Genomic DNA, 22,703 nt, shown 5'->3' on the forward strand with positions numbered 1-22,703 from the left:
AGCTTTTTAAATGAAACAGTAGAAGCCGTATCGCCCCCTACGCTTCCTGTAGTGTATTACAGTCCGTCAGAGCGACTGTGTGGATCATATGAACATTATAGAGCTTTTTAAATGAAACAGTAGAAGCCGTATCGCCCCCTACGCTTCCTGTAGTGTATTACAGTCCGTCAGAGCGACTGTGTGGATCATATGAACATTATAGAGCTTTTTAAATGAAACAGTAGAAGCCGTATCGCCCCCTATGCTTCCTGTAGTGTATTACAGTCTGTCAGAGCGACTGTGTGGATCATATGAACATTATAGAGCTTTTTAAATGAAACAGTAGAAGCCGTATCGCCCCCTACGCTTCCTGTAGTGTATTACAGTCTGTCAGAGCGACTGTGTGGATCATATGAACATTATAGAGCTTTTTAAATGAAACAGTAGAAGCCGTATCGCCCCCTACGCTTCCTGTAGTGTATTACAGTCTGTCAGAGCGACTGTGTGGATCATATGAACATTATAGAGCTTTTTAAATGAAACAGTAGAAGCCGTATCGCCCCCTACGCTTCCTGTAGTGTATTACAGTCTGTCAGAGCGACTGTGTGGATCATATGAACATTATAGAGCTTTTTAAATGAAACAGTAGAAGCCGTATCGCCCCCTACGCTTCCTGTAGTGTATTACAGTCTGTCAGAGCGACTGTGTGGATCATATGAAGTGTAACTACAGCTCTCCTTTAGACATTCTACATGAACTGTGAGGTTAATCGTTACCTCGTGGTCGTGATGATCCAGTAACCACAAGCCTTGTACGAGTTTCACCAAGCCAATAGGAATGGCGAAGGCAGTGGGGAAAGACTCCACAGAGGCTCCAGTCTTGTTAGGAAAGGAGTACATGACATCCAGAAGCAAATATATAACCTGGTGTGCCCAGTTAAGAATAGATACTCGCCAGAAAGAAACAATTTATTATAAACAACTTATTATTCCAAACATCAAAAGGAGCTCATTTTCTACATTCGTCTTGATTTTAATTGTATATTTACCAGCAAGAAAAGCAAAAAGATTTACATGCTACAAATTCTTATTTAATAAAAAAGTGAATAAAATGAAACTTATGATATGAGCCTTTTAACTCTCCTTCTAATGAAGCCTTATGACTTAAACCTCTCAAATGGCAAAAAATCTTTAAATCAATGATAAAAAGTGATAAAGTTTAAAAAAATCTCAGGTAGTCTGAAAGGATACAATGGCATGTTTGGCAGATTCTTCCACGTTTTCCAGGAGGTACAAATCCAGCAAAGCCTGCAGAAAAACAAATAAGTAAAACTGCAAAAAAAAAACTAAACAGATTTAAAAGACTCCGCTTTGGGCACCAAAGTCTTACATGGAGCGATGGGGGCGGATACTGTCCCGTCCCACCCTCGTCCCTTTTCCACAGCTCGGTGAGACGTTCTCCACACTGGGCCACCAACCCGTCGATCATCAGGCAGTCGGCAGACCACTTATCTCTGAGGAAAGAGGAGACCCTTCATCAAAAACGGCAAACACTAAAGTTTGTCCTGAAATTGAGAAACAATGGCTTTCTTCACGTTCTCTCCGTTTGTGTGGGTTCTTTACACACGACTTCAAAGCGCTTTATCCCTTATAATTAAACACTATGGTTCTGTGCCTTTAATACTGTAAAGGTGCTCTGTTCAGCACGAGTGGGCGGATATATGTAAACGTCTGACATCACAGACGCAGTGTAATCAAAACGGACTGTTTTCACAGTTTAATTTTCATGCGTCTGCTGAACAAGATTTACAAACTACATCAAACGTATTTCAGCAAAGTGTGCAAAACTCAAGCCGTCACATCATCATCATCATCATCATACACCATACGAGCCCTTTAATAGCCCAGACTTACTTTGCGAGTCTCTGCAGCTCCTCTCTCTGTCCCATGTAGTAATTCTTAATGACTGAAAAGCTGTAAAAGGGTCTTGAAATTTGCAGGACGTCGTCATCTGTTAAATAATAATAAAAAAGAAACAGTGAAGCCGCTTCAATGCACATACAACGTTTTCTATCATCGAACGAAACCAATAATAAATAAGTACCAGAGCTCTCGGGGAGAAGGCCGGTGCGACAGAACCACAGGAGCACCTGAGCGTACTGCGAGATCAGACTGGAGACCATGCTCTTATTCATCAGTCCTATCAGACCTGGGAATTAAACAGACACACCCCCCTCATTAACTTAATCATGACTACTGATCAGAAATCCCAGGACCAATAGCAGAGATGGGCAGGAACTAGTGCGATTTAAATCAGTTAGAATGAAGGAAGTGAAAAAGTCACAAAGAAAATAAAATCAGAAACTGAATGCATGTTTTAGAACGGAAGCCTTTCTTCCGATTCGCTGTAATTGCAGTAACAATTTAGCATAAATTAATTTATGTTTGCCCCCAAAACAATTAAAGACTTGGCCTTTATTTCCTGTTTTTTCTTTTTTTTTTTAACTCAGGAATTCAGTTTACACATAAAATTCAACCAGTTTTTAAGATCTATTCAAACATGTAACTACAAGCTCAACGTCAGCTCTTATCCGGGAAATCACCACATGGTTCATAGGTTATTTAGGATTTTGTGTCGTTTTGTTAAATCCCAATATCTATAATGTAAATCTCTACACCTCTGATGACTTATCAGTTCTCCCAATACAGCGATTTGTCTTTTACGCCATCAGGTTACTTTTCCCATCATCGACAACATCGGATCACATCGCCTCGTCGACCAGGCCTGGTGTACCACACACCTCGGCGACTCCACACACCTCTGATCAAACCGCTCATCGTCGCCTAAACGGGTCACAGAAATGAAGGCGAAAGGGGGGAAAGAAGGACAGGAGGAGTTAGAGGGTGTGTAAGCACCTCTCTGCGTGAGCTCCTGGGCCTCGTTCAGCAGGCAGTGGAAGATGGTGCTGAGGTTGCTCAGTAAGCGCTGACTGTGCTGGAGCAGCTGCATCGTCTGAGGGTCCGTGAAGTTTGAGGAGCTGTCGAACAGCGGAGCACCTGGACACACAAACGGGATAAAACACTCCGTATTTCCTCTCCGCTGTGCTGTAATGTTTTATACGGTGTCGACTACACAGTCACTTTTTCTACGATTTGTAATTCGCCACAAATAATCGCAGATAACGACGTATAAACCGCGCAAACCGCTCCGACGACCCGTTTAGCTGAGTTTCCCCGAGTCAGGGATGTTTCAGCTACACTTCCAATGAGAACAAAAACATAAGCAGAGCCTCAACCGGCGCCGTCTAGGATGCTTCATCTGACGTGGAACGCTTCGTATCGGAGGCAGCAAACAAACAAACAGCCGGTCTTTTGAGGTTACCATTAGCCTACACACTGAAAGATGGTTCTTCAAGGGTTCTTTAGCAAAGAAGACAGGTGTAGAACCATTTACATGCCTTTTTTAAAGCGTATAGCCTGGACACCAGAGCGCTTCTGCTTTCTCTTAGCGCTCAAGGAGCCGCCGGACTCGCTCAGCTACACCGTTCAACACGGCTGGAGTTTGCTCATTGTTTAAAATTCCCGCTCCACCTTAAACAGCAGTGGAGCCTGTACTGATACCAGAATGCATGCTACTCCATTTAAGGTGGAACAGAAAAATCAACCAAAAAAGTTGCCAAATACAAGTAGTCAACTTGTAACTTACTCAGAAAGTAAGATGTTTTTAACTATTTCACACAAAAATTATTTTAGAATGTAAAGCACATGATAAATAAGCCAATATTTACCTATAAAACAGGCTTATCAGGTGAGCACCTGATTTTATTTGAAACAAACATTCTACATACATCATGATATACACTAAATTTTACTTTAATTTTTGGCCAAAAATGGCAGGCCAAGGTGGTGTTGGGAGTCTTGCCCAAGGACTCTTATTGGTATAGTGTAGGGCGGTTACCCAGGCGGGGCACTGAACCCCAGTCTACAGGATAGAAGGCAGAGGAGTTACCCACTACACTAACCAACCACCAGCTCACAAGCCTCTGGCCAGATTCATGAAAGTGCCTTAAGAGGGAAAATCTGCTTTTCTTAACTTAATTAAGAAAAAGGTTACAAAAAACAAAAACTTAAAACTATGAAAAGAATTCATATTTTCTTCATCATGTTCTTCATAATGTCATTTTAAACCCTTATAATAAAAGAAGCTGAACTCAGTTTGTTTTTCTACTGAAAGTCGACCCGTTTTTCCCCAAATCTGGGCTCTAAACTATAAACAGACGGCGTCTCTTCAGTGATCTGCTCTGGAAACATCACTTTTAGAGAACAACACAAAGAGCGGCGGAGATTTTTGGCTCTCAGGCGTAAACTGTGAGCGTGTAGTGATGTGTGTATAATCTTTTCCAGCCGCGTTCGGCCGTTTCGTTCGAAACCTCTGTGAATACGGAGCGGCTGTGATGAGTCTCTTATCATTTTTTGGTACAGAAACATCAGCCTAAATGTTTAGGAGTCTCAGCAGCACGTAATTATGACAAACGACGAGTTGGACTGGCGTAAAAGACGCATGAACTCTGATCTGGCTTTTCAGACCGAGTCGCACTGCCGCAGATCGGATACTATCAGACTTCAGCTGTGCCCAAATTACAACAGCTGCCAAACCAGAGATCCCACACAGCCCAGACTCCCAGTCTTCTCTTTAACTGAAGCTCCGTCACTCACATATGCTGTCCAGCTCCTCCTTGGTGTGCACCACTTTATCCCAGGCCCACTCCAGAATATAGCGCAGCTTCACTGCTGACCCGGGTTGCTCTGTTTGTAATATGCAGCAGAAACAGCCGTTAGGACACTCGCAGACGCGAGAGCGAAAAGCAAAAGGTTTCCACACAAATAGATCAAGCTAAACCCAACGACCTATAGAAAGACCATCCACATCAAATCCCAGAACAGACTTAATTAGATTTTTCACAAACTACACGTTTCTCCTCACCCTCAGCTGTCCACTGCTTAATACAGCCAGTGATGAGCCCCAGAGAGCTGGTCTCCACTGCGGTCGTCAGGATCGCGTCCAGCTGCTCCTCCTGTACGGAAAAGCAAACGGACGTCACAAACAGTCCAAACACAGACTAGAGGACGAGAGAAATCAAAGTAACAGCTCACCAAACAAACATTTGTTCTTTAGTTTAGCGCTGGAGAAACAAGGCTAATGCACACACGGTTCTTCAAGGGTTCTTCAATAAAGAATCTTTTGCATGATCAATGGGTTTTTTTCCCAGACTAATCCACAGTTATATGTGAATACAGTTGAATTATAGTATTAAATGTGGCGTCCAAATGTTTGGTCAGCTTTCCTGTCCCAAAACTGAACATTAACTCTTTGAGCCAGCAGCTCCCAACCTCGGTCCTGGAGCACACCCCATCATGGCCATTTTAGTGTTTGCCCTGCTCCCAACGGTTCCGTTGAAGTGGCCGTGTTTTGGCAGGAAGACACAAAAACGTGCTGGGCAGGGGGTTCTCCAGGACCAAGGTTGGGAACCACTGTTACTGACTTGTTAGGTCAAGAGTGGTGAGTAGGAATTGTCGGCTGATAATTCCAGAGTGTAATAAATTCTTTGAGCGCCAACACTCAACACCCATGAGCTCCTCCAAGCATGAACATCTGCAGAATCTGCCCAAACTTTGTACACAACTGCACATAGAAGGGAATCTGTAACAGTGTACAGGACTAATCTAATCAGTCTGTAGACGACAGTGACCTGAGAGAGGCTGGAGGGCTGCACGTCCGCCAGGCGAGGGGCCAGCAGGCCGGACATGAGGCAGCGGGAATATCCGTTGGCGATGCCGTCGCTCAGACTGGGCACAGACTTCTTCAGGAAGCTCAGGGTCTAACAGGAGCGAGACTTCAGTAACAGCTCTTTCACAATGTGCAGCTCTCAATTACAGTGAAATATTTAACCAGCAGACCGAAACTGACCTCCTTCTGATACCCAGAGCAGGTCAAGTGCACGATTCCAGCATTTAGCAGGCAGCTCGCATCTAGAGAAAAACAGAAGACATCAGCTCAAAAAACAGTTAATGCTTTGGTATTCTGCATTATTTGAGACATTCAAAGGCAACTGGATGCAAGTGCACAAGGACGGCTCATCACCGTGTGGAAGAAAATATGATATTTATTATACTACGTGCACAAAACTAACACATTCAAGTAATAACACACACACACACACACACACACGCTACGGCTGTTGGGACAAAACCTTGTATCTCTAAAATAGTAACGTCACAGGGGAATATTCATAACTCAACAGCAGAAAGTGGATAAGTCACTCTATGAAAGACGATACCAATTAACGCTAAAAGGCCAGACAAGCACGTGTGACGTAAACGACACAGAGCGTGAGGGAGGTGCTGGGACGGCATGTGAGAACTTGCCGAAGTTGTAGGTGGTGGGGTTGAAGAACTGCTCAGGTGGGGGGCAGGTGTAGGGCAGCCCTCTGCTCAGGCTGCGTTCGTGCACCACCATGTCCAGCAGGACGGAAGGCGCAGTCATCTCCACCACAGAGTCCAGAGACCATATGGCCAGGTACGGACAGTTCCTCAGAGACTCACCCGCCCTGGAGACAACCAGCGAGAACACCAGCATTAGAACAACCTTTTAGTTTTAAGACTGGACTCAGGGGTTCAGACGGAAAGCCTTTAATAGTCTAGGTGACAGAAAGTGATCACAGTTGCAGAAAAACAAAACGAAATCGTCTTAATGTATATTCTGATCTAGGATCAACAGCTGGCAAAATAGCTAGCAAGAAAGTAAACATAGCATCACATCACGACGATGGCAACGGTCCAGAGCGTAGAACTCTGACAGCTGTAGGAGACGCCCAAGACATTTGAACGTTTTACGTCTTACTTCCGCCAGAAACAGAAAACGGACGCTGTTAAGACCACATCTGACCGACAGCCGATTTGGTCCGACTCTGAAGACGAGACGACACTAAATTCCCAAACTGTCTGAGCAGCTTTTCAGTCGGCAGCTGTGACAGAAGAACAGCTGAACAACCTGGAATCAGCCAGAAATGAACCCAACACCATTCGCCAAACTAAATGGGCTGTAAGAAGCTTTACAGACCGGCTGGAACAAAACAACATCAATACTGATCTGGAGAAACTGATCAAACTGTGCTGAACCTGATATTGGGTCAGTTTTACGGCTCAGTCTGATTTGGTCCGACTCTGAAGATCAGACACGTCTGGCGAATGGTGTTGGGTTCATTTCTGGCTGATTCCAGGTTGTTCAGCTGATCTTCTGTCACAGCTGCCGACTGAAAAGCTGCTCAGTGGAGACGACAGTTTGGGAATTTAGTGTGAGGAGCTGGAGAACGAACTGCCGGCTGAGCAGCGAGTGGGCGGAGCTCGTCACTCTGACGTAGCAACGAGCTGCTCGTTAAGGAGCTCTAATTAGGAGGAAGGAACTGAACATTAAAACATATTAAAGCCGCGTTCACGGCCAGTTTATTCATTTCTTACTGTATTTATTTAACTGCTGTATTAAAGCAGTAGAGACACTCGAGGAGGGAGTTATCACCAGTAACATCACGGCTGGGATGATCTACGGACACCAAATTCCTTGATAAACACACCCCCTCTCGTCTTCTCGAGTTCTCCTTCTCTCCCACAGAACCCACTTTTCTCAGCTGCCTGAAACGCCTCGTTGGAATTCCAGCCCTTTTCCTTTGTTACACAGTGATTATCAGTATTGTGATATTACATTTCTGCCATATCGTCCAGCTTTACTGTAACTGTTAGCTGAACACGTGTTAGGCTGGTGCTGCATTCTCTCCTCACCTCAAAGAGTCAGGCATCTGTGCGTGGTACCATCTATTAATGTCAAAGACTCCAACGAAGGTGGAAGGCTGGCCCTGTCCGTAGGATTTGACTTGCCAAGTGAACATGGACACACTTGTGTCAGGTGAAGCCACTGTAGATATGAGATGGAGGACATCAGGTAACCAACTCTGCAGCAGAAAGCTTCTTCAGATGTAAGTAATTGGGATAAAAGTTGAGAACAAACCTTCGCTCATGCTGTCGTCTCGGTCTGGGTGGTGCCGGAACTTCTCGATGGTTTGGCAGCTGAGCAGCCGAGTGTTGGTGGCCTGAGCTCTCAGAGGAAACGCGGTACCGTTCAGATCCTGACTGTAGCGTTCCTCACAGTACTCCAGACCCTGGAAGAAAAACACGAGAACTCTTATAAAAACAGCAAAGAAAATAAAATACACACTGCAACAAACAGACTAGGACTGTAACAATCAGTCGACATCTGGATATTTATTGATGTGTGAAAAGCTACACAATTATGATCCACACAGTCGCTCTGACAGACTGTAATACACTACAGGAAGCGTAGGGGGCGATACGGCTTCTACTGTTTCATTTAAAAAGCTCTATAATGTTCATATGATCCACACAGTCGCTCTGACAGACTGTAATACACTACAGGAAGCGTAGGGGGCGATACGGCTTCTACTGTTTCATTTAAAAAGCTCTATAATGTTCATATGATCCACACAGTCGCTCTGACAGACTGTAATACACTACAGGAAGCGTAGGGGGCGATACGGCTTCTACTGTTTCATTTAAAAAGCTCTATAATGTTCATATGATCCACACAGTCGCTCTGACAGACTGTAATACACTACAGGAAGCGTAGGGGGCGATACGGCTTCTACTGTTTCATTTAAAAAGCTCTATAATGTTCATATGATCCACACAGTCGCTCTGACAGACTGTAATACACTACAGGAAGCGTAGGGGGCGATACGGCTTCTACTGTTTCATTTAAAAAGCTCTATAATGTTCATATGATCCACACAGTCGCTCTGACAGACTGTAATACACTACAGGAAGCGTAGGGGGCGATACGGCTTCTACTGTTTCATTTAAAAAGCTCTATAATGGTCATATGATCCACACAGTCGCTCTGACAGACTGTAATACACTACAGGAAGCGTAGGGGGCGATACGGCTTCTACTGTTTCATTTAAAAAGCTCTATAATGTTCATATGATCCACACAGTCGCTCTGACAGACTGTAATACACTACAGGAAGCGTAGGGGGCGATACGGCTTCTACTGTTTCATTTAAAAAGCTCTATAATGTTCATATGATCCACACAGTCGCTCTGACAGACTGTAATACACTACAGGAAGCGTAGGGGGCGATACGGCTTCTACTGTTTCATTTAAAAAGCTCTATAATGTTCATATGATCCACACAGTCGCTCTGACAGACTGTAATACACTACAGGAAGCGTAGGGGGCGATACGGCTTCTACTGTTTCATTTAAAAAGCTCTATAATGTTCATATGATCCACACAGTCGCTCTGACAGACTGTAATACACTACAGGAAGCGTAGGGGGCGATACGGCTTCTACTGTTTCATTTAAAAAGCTCTATAATGTTCATATGATCCACACAGTCGCTCTGACAGACTGTAATACACTACAGGAAGCGTAGGGGGCGATACGGCTTCTACTGTTTCATTTAAAAAGCTCTATAATGTTCATATGATCCACACAGTCGCTCTGACAGACTGTAATACACTACAGGAAGCGTAGGGGGCGATACGGCTTCTACTGTTTCATTTAAAAAGCTCTATAATGTTCATATGATCCACACAGTCGCTCTGACAGACTGTAATACACTACAGGAAACGTAGGGGGCGATACGGCTTCTACTGTTTCATTTAAAAAGCTCTATAATGTTCATATGATCCACACAGTCGCTCTGACAGACTGTAATACACTACAGGAAGCGTAGGGGGCGATACGGCTTCTACTGTTTCATTTAAAAAGCTCTATAATGTTCATATGATCCACACAGTCGCTTTGACAGACTGTAATACACTACAGGAAGCGTAGGGGGCGATACGGCTTCTACTGTTTCATTTAAAAAGCTCTATAATGTTCATATGATCCACACAGTCGCTCTGACAGACTGTAATACACTACAGGAAGCGTAGGGGGCGATACGGCTTCTACTGTTTCATTTAAAAAGCTCTATAATGTTCATATGATCCACACAGTCGCTCTGACAGACTGTAATACACTACAGGAAGCGTAGGGGGCGATACGGCTTCTACTGTTTCATTTAAAAAGCTCTATAATGTTCATATGATCCACACAGTCGCTCTGACAGACTGTAATACACTACAGGAAGCGTAGGGGGCGATACGGCTTCTACTGTTTCATTTAAAAAGCTCTATAATGTTCATATGATCCACACAGTCGCTCTGACAGACTGTAATACACTACAGGAAGCGTAGGGGGCGATACGGCTTCTACTGTTTCATTTAAAAAGCTCTATAATGTTCATATGATCCACACAGTCGCTCTGACAGACTGTAATACACTACAGGAAGCGTAGGGGGCAATACGGCTTCTACTGTTTCATTTAAAAAGCTCTATAATGTTCATATGATCCACACAGTCGCTCTGACAGACTGTAATACACTACAGGAAGCGTAGGGGGCGATACGGCTTCTACTGTTTCATTTAAAAAGCTCTGTAATGTTCATATGATCCACACAGTCGCTCTGACAGACTGTAATACACTACAGGAAGCGTAGGGGGCGATACGGCTTCTACTGTTTCATTTAAAAAGCTCTATAATGTTCATATGATCCACACAGTCGCTCTGACAGACTGTAATACACTACAGGAAGCGTAGGGGGCGATACGGCTTCTACTGTTTCATTTAAAAAGCTCTATAATGTTCATATGATCCACACAGTCGCTCTGACAGACTGTAATACACTACAGGAAGCGTAGGGGGCGATACAGCTTCTACTGTTTCATTTAAAAAGCTCTGTAATATTCATCTGATCCACACAGTCGCTCTGACGGACTGTAATACACTACAGGAAGCGTAGGGGGCGATACGGCTTCTACTGTTTCATTTAAAAAGCTCTATAATGTTCATATGATCCACACAGTCGCTCTGACAGACTGTAATACACTACAGGAAGCGTAGGGGGCGATACGGCTTCTACTGTTTCATTTAAAAAGCTCTATAATGTTCATATGATCCACACAGTCGCTCTGACGGACTGTAATACACTACAGGAAGCGTAGGGGGCGGTATGATCCTTTTTTTTCTGCTTGTTACACAGACAAAACTTTGAACAATGGCAAAGACACAGAAGATGACAATGCAGTTAGACAATTAACTGAGAAAAATTCAATAGATCAGCTGAATATAGATAATTGTGGTTTAATTAAACTCTTAAGTGGCTGCCCTGATTCAGCTAGAGCATGCAGTTTATGTAAAGGTGCGTTAAACTAACTGTTTACCTCATAGAGAATCTTTCCTGAGGTCAGACATTTCCTCTCTCCAAAAGCCAACTGCAGCAGATGGAGGCTCACGACGTCCCCTTCACTGCAAAGGAAAGGCTGTTTTAAGAGGATGTGCAGATTGGAGAACATCCTGTACCAACTTAAGCAGAAAAACTTCATGAACAGCTCTAATTCGGGTAGACGGTAGCAGAAGGAAGCGGCGGCATAGACAAGCTGGCTAATGTATCCACTAGTGGGCGCTGTGGGATGTTAGTTGAGTAATGAAGATGGTTTTTATTTCAATTATAAAACGGTAGCATGTAGTTTACTGTGATAAAACATAAGATTTTACTAAGCAACCAGGCCTGGCTGACAGGGCGACGTTATTGGATCTCATCAGTGACCGACAGTAAATTCGATGATGCTTCAAAAGGCGATAATTTTTGCGTTGGGAAACTGTCAGAATTAGAGAGAATGTACTAATGTACCTGTAAAAAGTTAAACAATATGTACACAATGTTGTGTTCACTGTTACTATTAAAACATCGGGTCATTGTGGGGCCTTTAAAAGCCGTCGGGCTGCGGTGGAGTAAATTCCTCGCTGTCCCTGCTGTGCAGGCCACCGTCTGAGATGAATTGTAAAAATATAATAATCTATAGCCCTCTAAAGACATCTCTAGCTGCATTCCAGAGTGACACTGCCTTGATGATGGGAAACACCTTGTTTATTTTAAATATGTAAACTACATGGGCGGTGCTTTGGAAATCACTTTTAGTGCTAGTGTTGCCGTCTGAAGTTTCCCCAGCAGGGAGCGCCATTAGCATGCAAGTCACCACGACCCCACACCAGAAGGAGCTCATAAGATGAGATAAGGCTTTACTGTCATTCGCATCACATGTGGTACATGGGGTGGAACGAAATAGTGAACTCAAGGTCCCAGTTAAACTCCCAAAAGTAACAAACAATAAATAGAAGGTGCAGATAACAGCAGCATGAACCACGGCAGCATGAGTACGAGGTAGAAGGTGCACATCTTAATACTGGTAACGTATTAAATGACATGTGTAGGGTGATGTAGTGGAGGCACTGACTCAGTACAGTATAAACACACCTTTTCAGTAACAACTACTGAAACATCAGGTGAAGCAGAAGAAACATAAGTTCGATATAAAGATACTGCTGTACTAAGCTGCAGCAGACAATATCTGAGTGTGTATTTTCGGCTTATTTTAAACAACCGTAGACTTTTCAAGATCAATGATGTCTTTATTTCTAAAGGGAATTTTCACCTCCCCAGACAAATTCAGGGGCAGTTTTTACCCAAACAAACAGGGGAGTTCTGTAAAATACTCAAAATAATACTTCAACACTAACTTCTTATATCGGAGGTTCATATTTGTCCATAAATATTTATTTTTCCATCTGCACTTGGATTTTAAAAGGTGTAGATGTTAAATATTGGGACATTTTTGCATCTCAATATTCCTGACACTGACTGGTTGACCGATGAAGGCGGAGGTGTGTAAGCCCCACTGTGTTGGCGGACACTCACTGATCCTGTGCAGACTGAACAGCCCACAGATAGCAGCAGTTCCTCGGGTCGTTCTCCGGCTCCTGGAAGGTGAAGGCATAAACAGGCACTCTGCCGCCCTCTAGCTGAGAGTGATACCTGAAATAGAAAGAGATGGACAGCAGTCATTAAACAGAACACTTCTTAATATTTGTATTTCTGATGAAAGAGACGAGGATCTACAACCTAGAACCTACATTTCGTAATCATGACAGGTGTTTCACCAGGTGGCCAATCAGTTCTTACTTAGAGCACGAATGCACTGAAATAATCCACCGAAAACAGCCAGAAACAGTTCTTTCAGTGTTTGGCTACAAGTGAAAACAGGCAAAACCTCTACTAATTTTACAGACATACAAATAAAATTAATGGTAATAAAAAACGGGTTTGATAAAAACTTGTTTCTGCTGTTCTGCGGCCGTGTGGAACTATTTCACAGCTTCTAGGAGGCGCGACAGACACTAGATTTAAAATCTCTGTCCATCTGGATCACCTGGATGCCCGAGAACACCCATGCTGACTGACCACACTGACCATGGGAACGTGAAGGCAATGAAACGAAACGCCTTATTTATCACAGCCCATTCATCATCATTAGTAAGGCCTTGACCCGAGTCAGTCCCTGCCCGGAACCGTAACTCCTCACTCACTCCTTCTTGAGCGTCTTCATGTTCCACAGCTGCAGGTATCCGTCGGAGAAGCCCACGGCGAGCTGGTTGGTGCGGTGGATGTACTGCAGGGCTGTAGCTCCGGTACCGGTGGGGCTGCAGAGCTGGAGACATAAATGCCTGCCCTGCTGAGTCACTCCCTCACGCAGACGAGGAATCTCTGAGGGAGACTTATTCACCACCTCCAGATCTGAGAACAGAAAGATGAACAGCTTTGAGGACAAGACAGAAAAACGCAATTTTACAGGGTGGGAAACGACGCAGAAGCGTTAAAACAGGAGCTCAGCTATAAATAAAACTTTAACCCTTTCAGCAGCGCAGTGCCGGTTTGTTAGGGGATAAAGCCATAAATGGTCCACCACAGGCAGAATAGCGCATTTTTACTGACAAACTACTTCTTAAGAGCCTTAATCAATATATCTGAGTGCGCTGCCCTTGATTTTGTTTGATTTGTTGCTGTAGTGGCAATTAATGAAAGCTGACATCTGAGTGGCTGAGGTTCCCCGCTGCGTTACTGCTGCTGTGCGTTCTAACACACTAACAAGAAGTACACGAGTGTGTGGTTTGGGACACAACACTACATCAGCCCATGAGACGGCCAATTAAGAGGTCTGGCGAGCTGCTCATTAAACATCTCCAAACCAGTTTAACTGGACGTCAAATTTACTCGCCAGGTTCCCTTTCGTAATTCCTGCTACATATAAAAAAGTGCCTTAATGTATCGGCTGCATTTGAAGTGAACTAGAAAATGTTTCCGTTCCACCTTAACTGGTACCCGAGCAGTGACGTCCAGGGTTAAAGGGTTTATTAGCAGTTATATATTAATTTCTGCTGCTTTTCAAATTAAATAGAACATTTTAATAAGAAGCTGCCCAACAAGAAGCCAGATCCAGCTCGTGTTTATTATTAAAAGCTTTGGCTGTTTTAGCAGCCGTGTTTAATTGGATGCACAGGAACATTCTGAACTCTGGAGACGTTATACGGATCTACCAATCTAGCTGATCTTCTCCTCCATAGATATACGTATCTAGACGCTGCGCTGTGGGCAGTTAGGCACGTCAACAGCGCCTCTATTTTTGGGCAGTCGACATCACTGCTGGACTGCGTTCAGCACCTTTACAGAGCGGCAGTTTAAGAAAGATACTGTCCACAATTGCACTATTTCAGGAATATCGCTCTCAGAAAGTGGCATAGGATTACATAACGGAGGGAACGCAGTGATCCAGGCTCGTGTGTGTGCGGTGTTTATGTAGATATGGCCGTGTGGTTAGTGAGGCCCAGAGAAGCTGCTGATGTGACTCCATCAGAGCTCACCTGCCTGCAGGCAAAAGGGCTGTGAGGACGTAATCAAAAGCTATGAGCACGTGCGAAAGGGGTGTGATCTATGAGCTGACCTGAAGCCTCCAGTTCACTCTGAGTGCAGGACAGGTCATCCAGGCACAGATCCACCAGCAGAACGTGGCCAACATCAGTCACCACAGCAGCGACGCCGAAGAACCAGCGCAGGCTCTGGTGCAGATGCTGTGTGCTCGTGCTGGCTCCTCCGTAACTCACCAGCGGCTCGATGGCTGTGATCTGTAGAGGAGGAGAGGGTTTAAAAGCTTAGCTGGGGTTTCTTCACCACAGCACACAGGAGGATTAATTAGCATGCAGCAATGCTCAGGATATGGGCAGCGTAGTCACACTCAAGGATCATTTATGCTTAACGTTAAATATGGATATGATTCAGACGGAGCCTTCGATCCATACTCTCTGTTCATTTCGTCCATATCTGCCCTGGACGATACGGACGAAACGGAGCAGTACCACCAGAAGCCACGGTTTCTACCTTAAATGGTGCTTGAGGCACCAGAATCGTCTCCAGATTATCGATGTCCGTCTTAAATCTCTCTCATTGCCGTCTCGTAGCGACTAGCCGGGTGAGACTGTTGTCTGTGTTGCTATGGTGACCAGCCGTCTGCGCTGATCTTCAGGGTTAAAGGGTGAATCAGCAGTTCTACATTAACTCCAGCGTTTAAGACCATTTACTGTTAAACTGAGTTGAAGGATCAGCAGAGCTTTATTTTACTGTAGAGGAGGATTATTTTATTATTACCTACTGATCTGATTCAGCTGTGGAGCCACGACAGGGCAGTAAAAGAGCCGCAGGCTGCTGACCGCTGGTTTAGACCAAGATGACCACAGCTGTCAGGAGGAAGGCCACTGGCCAGTTCAACGGAAACAAACTTTTGTTCATCAAGCTAAAATGGCACCTCATTGTCGTCGTCTCCTCTGCTCACCGTGACAACAACGAGCCGTTCAGAAGGAGATCTAGTCACAGCTTTATGATGCAAAAATAGGGGTTTGTGGCTGGTCGGTTTGCATGTCAGTCAAATGGCCCTTTCCAGTCGGAGTAGCTGTTTGTGCACGCTGAGTGATGACGTTCCCGTCCACAGTCAGATACCTGGTTTACGAGACGCGGGGCTGAAAGATTTATCGGCTCTATATTGAAATCGCAATTGGAGTCATCACGTTCGTCTACGTCATCAACAGCATCGTCTTAAGTTTGACCTGTAGATGAGTTAGACCTATCGGAGACAATCAAACCTCCGTGTGTTGTGACATCAGAACCACAACTTACTAGCAGTCTGGCGCAATACGCTGAGGGGTCAAACCTCAGGCCACAAAAAGGAGATATTCTGGTCTTCTTGGCCAAAAAAAGGCCTGAAGTTTAATTCCTTGAAAACGATCGGAGTTGAAAACGCACTTGCAGAATTAGAAAAATCGCACTCACCCTGCCTGGCATGACCACAGCTTTGACCACCCGAGAGATGCCCAGGTCATAGAGACACAGCATGCTGCCCTCATCCTCCTCCAGTCCCACCAGTAGGCCGCTGCGCTTCAGCCAGCTGAAGTCCCGCACCGCCAGGATGGTTGGGGGGTGCTCCGTCACGCCGCTGAAGCGGTAGGCCGAGAACCGCTCCCCAGTCACCGCGTGGACCACCTCCAGCTGAGGACCACACGCCAGCCAGGCCAGCCCACTGCGGCCTGGACACAGAGAACACACTCAGATCACTGGACCACAGAACGTTTCACTATATCACACAGAAGGACCAGTTTCCCACCGAAAGGTGACCAACTCCCCCCAATTTGAGTGGGTGTGGCTAGACTGCTGTGGGCTGAATTGGTGGATATACGAAAATGATCTGGTCACAGAAACATTGAACCCTCCTGTGAGATGATAACTTACTATCTTTTGTTCTTGGGTCGTTCATCAGTTTGACCCCTGCAATTTAACCTCTAATGGAATGATCTGTGACTCTCCTGCTGCTCACATGCAGCACCAAGTACATTTTGATAAAGTAAGAACCTGTTTTTGTTTAGACTGTGGGGCTGGTGACTTATTATCTAGAACCAGGCTGGTCAGCTGGCTAACAGGCTACAAGACAATAAACAGCCTAAACAGCTCCATCATTAATATCACAGGCTTGAATTAAAGCACTGAGGGTCTGATTTACTGTAGAACTGCAGTAGAAAGTCTAAAAACGTCTCCTGAGTGTTTTACAGACGTTTCATTCAGAAGTCGCGTCAAACCCAGACTGAACCCCAAACGGCTCCGTACTCCCTAAATAGTGTTCTAGCTATGAAGGTTTAGTGGTTCTAGCCTCTACAGCCAAACAGTGCATCACGTATGGAGTGTGGACGTGTCCGAGACCCAGATGACTTTTTTGGGCTATATTAATGACCGTTACAGTGGAGGATCCTGTATTTAAATTCCCACATAGACCACAAATCATATTTACTTTTTATAAAAACAATAAGCCACTTAAGGCCGTGTGCTACTGCGATTTTATCACGGCGAAGGGGGCTTTACTCCACTTCACGTGGTGCCAAGGAACACCCTTCAGTGATGAAATCGCAGTAGCACAGCATCTGGTGGCTCAGAGCTTCATTAAACGATGGTTTGGGGGTAAACGGGTTACAGCGCACTCACCGACAGTGAACTTCCCGTGCAGCACCGAGTCCAGAGTGACCTCATCCTCCCCCAGAGCATCTACCGTCACCTCCGGGAAACGCAGCAGGCTGCTGGTGACTTGGGCTGCCAGGTCACGCATGCTCACTAAACACAAACACAGATTAATAAATAAGCTTCACAGCGGCGGAAACGAAGGACAGACTTCAGGCTATAACAGGACTGCTCAGTATACACGACCAGATTGCCACACACATGAAGACACTGGCATGACTGGCAGTGCGGCTACAGTGCGGCTCACACGGCAGCGGACGCGACGAACGCTGAACGCAGATTAATAGCCGCCCTGCGCCGCGCCGCACTTCCCGGCCAGCGTCACTATCCTAACTCCTTTTGGAAAACGCACCACACTGCAATGTAAATACAGCAACAATGAAACGTTCGTGTTATTACGCCACTAACGACTAAAAGCCCTGATATCTGTGGTAAAAGCAACGTTCTGGTCCCGAATGAAACCATTATAGAGGCTTAAGGACCCATTTGAGTAAGCGGTGGTTAACAGGGCACCTTTTTCCCCACCCAATAAGAACCGTATTTAACCCCTGGAGTAAACGTTCTGTTCAAAACAATAAAACAAACGTATATATTGTTGCTGTCCAAGAAATCCATCCACCTCCGTTTTTGGCATTTTTTATTTTTCCATCTCATTTCAACACACCAGCCGTCCTTCATGGTGTGTAATAATTTCACGATGATCGGACAAACAGAAGCGCTGCAAAGTCACTCGGAAAAGAGCCTCTTTACATTAACCTACGTTGAAAGTTGCTCTCCTGTAAAGTTGGTACGTTTGAGATACTTTGGACAGCGACCACATGATTAAACCTGTGGAGCGCAGGCGCAAGACGCCGCAGCTTCCGCCGGACTTTTCGCTGCATGTGTTTCATATGTCTGTACTCTTCAGGGCTGCTACGCCAAAGGCGAACACTAGGTTAAAGGCTATAGTTACAGGTTCCTTCTATACATCTCTCCAATGTTTGCTTTGTGGGCAAAAACAAACGGCACAATCAGAAGAAACGGGGGAAGTGTCCAGAACTGAGCTGAATCAGTCCAAGTTTCCTACAGCTCTGAATTTCCCACTGTTTACAGCTGCATTAATCACAGAGAAAAGGCCGTCACGATTATTACACAATCGGCTAGGAGCAAATTACTGAGATGACCATAATTATTTGAGATGACGGTCATTATTGCAGCTGATTGCAGTCGTTTTCCGCAGTCATTAGACGTCACAGTTAAACTACGATCCAACAAATAAAACACGAATTGGGTGTGTTGGTTGAGGTAAATAAACAAGCGAACCATCCACCACCAACAGCTTTTATTTGGGATGTTTTTATTACACAATTACCACCATATAACCCCAGTGACCTGTCAGAAAGGTGCAGAAAAGAAAAGTTATTTAAATGAAAATTAATCTTCAGCCTATATTCTCACGACCATGTTCGGCATAAAACTGCTTTGAGTGACGCCTTCAATCCCTCCTCCATTTACTCACAAGAGCTCACCAAGAGGTTTCATTTCTCAAGCTCCACCTGACCAGGGTTGCCAGATTAGGAAGGATCCCATGTTCAGCGTTTTAACTTACAATAAATATAATTATTTGTCACTTATATTTTTCCATTACCTGGTAGAGTTCCTATTATCACTAAAAGCAATAATAATAATAATAATAATAATAATAATAACAATGATAATAACAACAATAATAATAACAACAAGGAAGAATAAAGTTGCAAGTAAATGCTTTAAAACCACAAACACGTTTGGCAATAACTGCAATAAAAGCGTCGATCAGAGCAGCTTTCAGTTTCAGTTTCATTCAGTTATTATAGGTGATCATTTCTGCTGTTGTATAAAATAAAACCACAAAACTCGAACCAAATGAGTAATAAGCACTGCCCTCCGACACATCGGCCCCAGGGGGGCGCTTTTCCGTGCTAGCTCACTCCGAGGACACTGGGCAAACAAGTGAAGCACAAAGAGCCCTTAGCCAATCTGAGCAGCTGCTGTCAGCAGTTTAGCGCCTGTTAACAGCTGCGGCGCGTGGATCTGCAGCTGCGTGAGCTCTGAAGCTTTAATTCAACTAAAATCATCAGCTGTATTACACAGGCGTGAACTTCGGGAGACACGGAGGCCCAAAACCCGTTTCACAGACACCAAAGCCTAGCAACCACAACAGGTCCAGCCCTAATTCTTCAGCGATATGAAACTTGCGTCAGATACTCACCAGCTTCTCATACGAGTTTTCCTGTTCCACCTTAAATGAAGCAGCAGTCCCGACGTCTAAGGAGCCAGAATGTAACTGCTACACCATTTAAGGTGGAACAGGACATTTAGCTAGCTACCGAGGCCCGGTCCCATTTCACCCCTACCACCTAGCGCTACCCCTCTGTTATGTGTGTCCTTGTCTAGTTGTAGGGGTCCCGGTTCCTGTTGAGATGGATGGGTGAAGTGTTGGTCCTACACGACCCTCCATCACGAGCCTGTCCCCGACTGGCCAGAAGCTCATTTATGATCTAACATCCTAAACTAGGCCGGCCCTGGAACCAATCCAGGGGTTAATTAATCCAGGGGTGCATCACATGTGACATTGCAGACGCAACTCAACTAATGGACTCAATTAATGAAATTTTATCTTACAGCATCTGATCTCCGGTTAGGAAATCTTCACCTGCTCCATCAAAGTCGATAATCAGCCGTCAGGTCTGTTTCTTGGCAACCAACCATAAACACACACAGCTGAAACGTAAACACGTCATTAGAATAACGTTAAAATGCGAGTTAAGCTGCTGATACTGATGTAAAAAAGCTCAGACAGAGCTAGAGACTGATAAACCAAGTAGTGAATGCTGGTGAGAGCGCCCCCTGCTGTTGATCAGAGCGCCCCCTGCTCTCAGTTTCAGTCTCCATTTCCCAAACGCTTTAGCCGAGCGCACTAACGATCCTCCTAATAAACAGACACATGTTCAGCTCCGCCTCCTCATTATTCAGCACCATCACTGTAATATTTCATCATCTACATTAACACAGGAAGGTGGTCAGAGGGGCGGTGGAGCTCAAGTCGGCAGCGTCTGAGATGTTTAAAACGCAGAGTTTGTTTCTGAGTGTGTACCGTTACGATGTCAGGCTCGTAACAATAGAGAAATCTTTTTTTTGGTGCTATACAGAACCACTCAAAAAGGTTCTTCATAGAACCATATACAATATATACTCGATCAATGTGAAGACCCATTTCAACACGCCAAGAATCCTTCAAGTCCTGCATAGAACGGTCTACATTTAGAAATTACGCTCATCAAGGTACAAACAGTGTAGATGTTCCCTCAAAGGTTCTACAGCGGTTCTAAGGTCTGGTTGTGGAGCTTAAATCAGGTTCTCCAGGTGAAAAGTTGGTATTTGTTCCTTTTCATAACCAAATGTTTTAAAACAGAGCAGTAGAGTAAAAGCCTGGAGGCGAGGCGAGGCGGGGTGTGTGGAGTCAGTACTCCACACATAGTATACGGACAATAAACTGGACCGGGCTAAGAACACTGACGCCCCCTACAGGAAGGGTCAAGGTCGTCTCTATTTTCTGAGGCACCTGAGGTCCTTCAACATCTGCCGGACTTTGCTCAGGATCTTCTGTGAGTCTGTGGTGGCGAGTGCTGTCCTCTATGCTGTTGCATGCTGGGGAAGCAGGCTGAGGGTGGCAGATGCCAACAGACTCAGCAAACTGATCCACAAGGCCGGTGATGCTGTGGGTGTGGAGCTGGACTCGCTGACGGCCGTTACGGACAATGGCTCCCACCCACTCTACGACACTGTGATGAGACACAGGAGCTCATTCAGCTCAAGACTCACTCTACCGAAATGACCACAGAGCGCCACAGGAGGTCATTCTTACCTGTGGCCATCAAACTCTATAACTCCGCCCCCAGTGTGTGATTCACAAAACTCAATACCTAACAGTTCATATGTGTAATAATAATAATAATAATAATAATAATAATAATAATAATAATAGTGTGGAAAAACTCAGAGGTACAATAATGTGAATTTTATACTGGATGATTCATATTTATTACCCCAGTCAGCGCCACTTTACTGTATTCATAAGAGCTTAAATCTCGTGCATATTACAAATTTCTCTATAACTTTGTTTTAAATTATTCAAGTGTTTATTGTTTTACATAAATGGTTGTAACTGTAACGACTGCAATTTCCCTCTGGGATCAATAGAGGAATCTGATCCTGATTCAGCTTAGATCAGATCATTTCAGTGGCTTATGGTTCAGTTCTGTTCCCTGACATGGAGCCTCGAGGGTCCCAGCCCAGTGACGAGAGGGGAACTGGCCCAGTGACAGTTCAGGGCCTTTATTTCTGAGGGCCTATAGAGTCTTCAGTGAAGAAGCTTCTTTAAGAGTGCAGGAACAGCGCCCCCTGGCACAGCTGTGCGCGCTGCTCCACGAGTTTGAACCCGGGCAGAACAAAATCTGTGAAAACTGAAAGCGGAGCTGCTTAAACTCCTCCACCGCCTCAGCCAGCCTGCTGCCTTACCGTGTAACATCCAGTCTGATCAATACTGACCCAATAATCTGATAAACTCATTAAAGAACAGCGTAGAGCTGCTCAGCACAGCTTCAGAGCTCTCTCCGACCAAACACCCCCAGTTCAGCTCAGCCACCGTCTTAATGAGCCGAACCGGGCGCGCTGGACCCCCGAAAGCCCCAACATGGGCAGAACCGAGCGAGCACATGTTCGGTTCGCCCTCATCATGACTCAGTGGACGGGCCCTCATGCGGGGCCTTTCTGCTACACGGCAAACCGCGGAAAGCGGGTTTTAACAACTGCTGTCCCTCCAAAAACACTTCCATTCGAGCCCCAAGGGTCCAAAACGCCTCAATCGTTACTTACACCCCGAGTTAACATGCTAAGTCAGCGTGGGTTGCACAATTATCCCGGTCCACCTTAAATGGCGCAGTAGTTGCATTGCGCCGTTTAAGGTGGAACGGAAAATTCGAAGAAGCAGCCTCGTGAGAAGCTCGCAGGGAAGGGCACCGCTCCCGAAGTCACTCCAGGACAGTGACTCGTGCCTCAGAGCTGCACCTGAAAGACCGAACCGAGCTGAACGGCGGGTCCAGCGGGATCACTGTAAACAAACGCCTGGGTTAGAAA

At 45.1% G+C, this 22,703-nt stretch overlaps 1 protein-coding gene across 1 annotated transcript in view; it reads right to left on the reverse strand.

Annotated features, from left to right (window-relative positions):
• The window catches only part of ahctf1 (AT hook containing transcription factor 1), a 42,822-nt gene that overhangs the window by 19,693 nt on the left and 426 nt on the right, over window positions 1-22,703 (reverse strand). The window contains exons 2-20 of the mRNA XM_037541970.1: window positions 17,514-17,639; window positions 16,314-16,567; window positions 14,935-15,115; window positions 13,523-13,730; window positions 12,855-12,971; window positions 11,320-11,404; window positions 8,041-8,191; window positions 7,815-7,947; window positions 6,405-6,586; window positions 5,947-6,008; window positions 5,729-5,857; window positions 4,963-5,053; window positions 4,695-4,784; window positions 2,895-3,035; window positions 2,083-2,187; window positions 1,893-1,989; window positions 1,369-1,492; window positions 1,230-1,286; window positions 756-902 (exon numbers count right to left, since the gene is read on the reverse strand). Of these exons, the coding sequence (XP_037397867.1) occupies window positions 756-902; window positions 1,230-1,286; window positions 1,369-1,492; window positions 1,893-1,989; window positions 2,083-2,187; window positions 2,895-3,035; window positions 4,695-4,784; window positions 4,963-5,053; window positions 5,729-5,857; window positions 5,947-6,008; window positions 6,405-6,586; window positions 7,815-7,947; window positions 8,041-8,191; window positions 11,320-11,404; window positions 12,855-12,971; window positions 13,523-13,730; window positions 14,935-15,115; window positions 16,314-16,567; window positions 17,514-17,634 (2,475 nt within the window). The 5' untranslated portion in view covers window positions 17,635-17,639. The remainder of the gene's footprint in view (window positions 1-755; window positions 903-1,229; window positions 1,287-1,368; window positions 1,493-1,892; window positions 1,990-2,082; window positions 2,188-2,894; window positions 3,036-4,694; window positions 4,785-4,962; window positions 5,054-5,728; window positions 5,858-5,946; window positions 6,009-6,404; window positions 6,587-7,814; window positions 7,948-8,040; window positions 8,192-11,319; window positions 11,405-12,854; window positions 12,972-13,522; window positions 13,731-14,934; window positions 15,116-16,313; window positions 16,568-17,513; window positions 17,640-22,703) is intronic.

The sequence above is a fragment of the Pygocentrus nattereri genome, chromosome 10 (genome assembly GCF_015220715.1).
Source record: "Pygocentrus nattereri isolate fPygNat1 chromosome 10, fPygNat1.pri, whole genome shotgun sequence".
Taxonomy (NCBI): domain Eukaryota; kingdom Metazoa; phylum Chordata; class Actinopteri; order Characiformes; family Serrasalmidae; genus Pygocentrus; species Pygocentrus nattereri.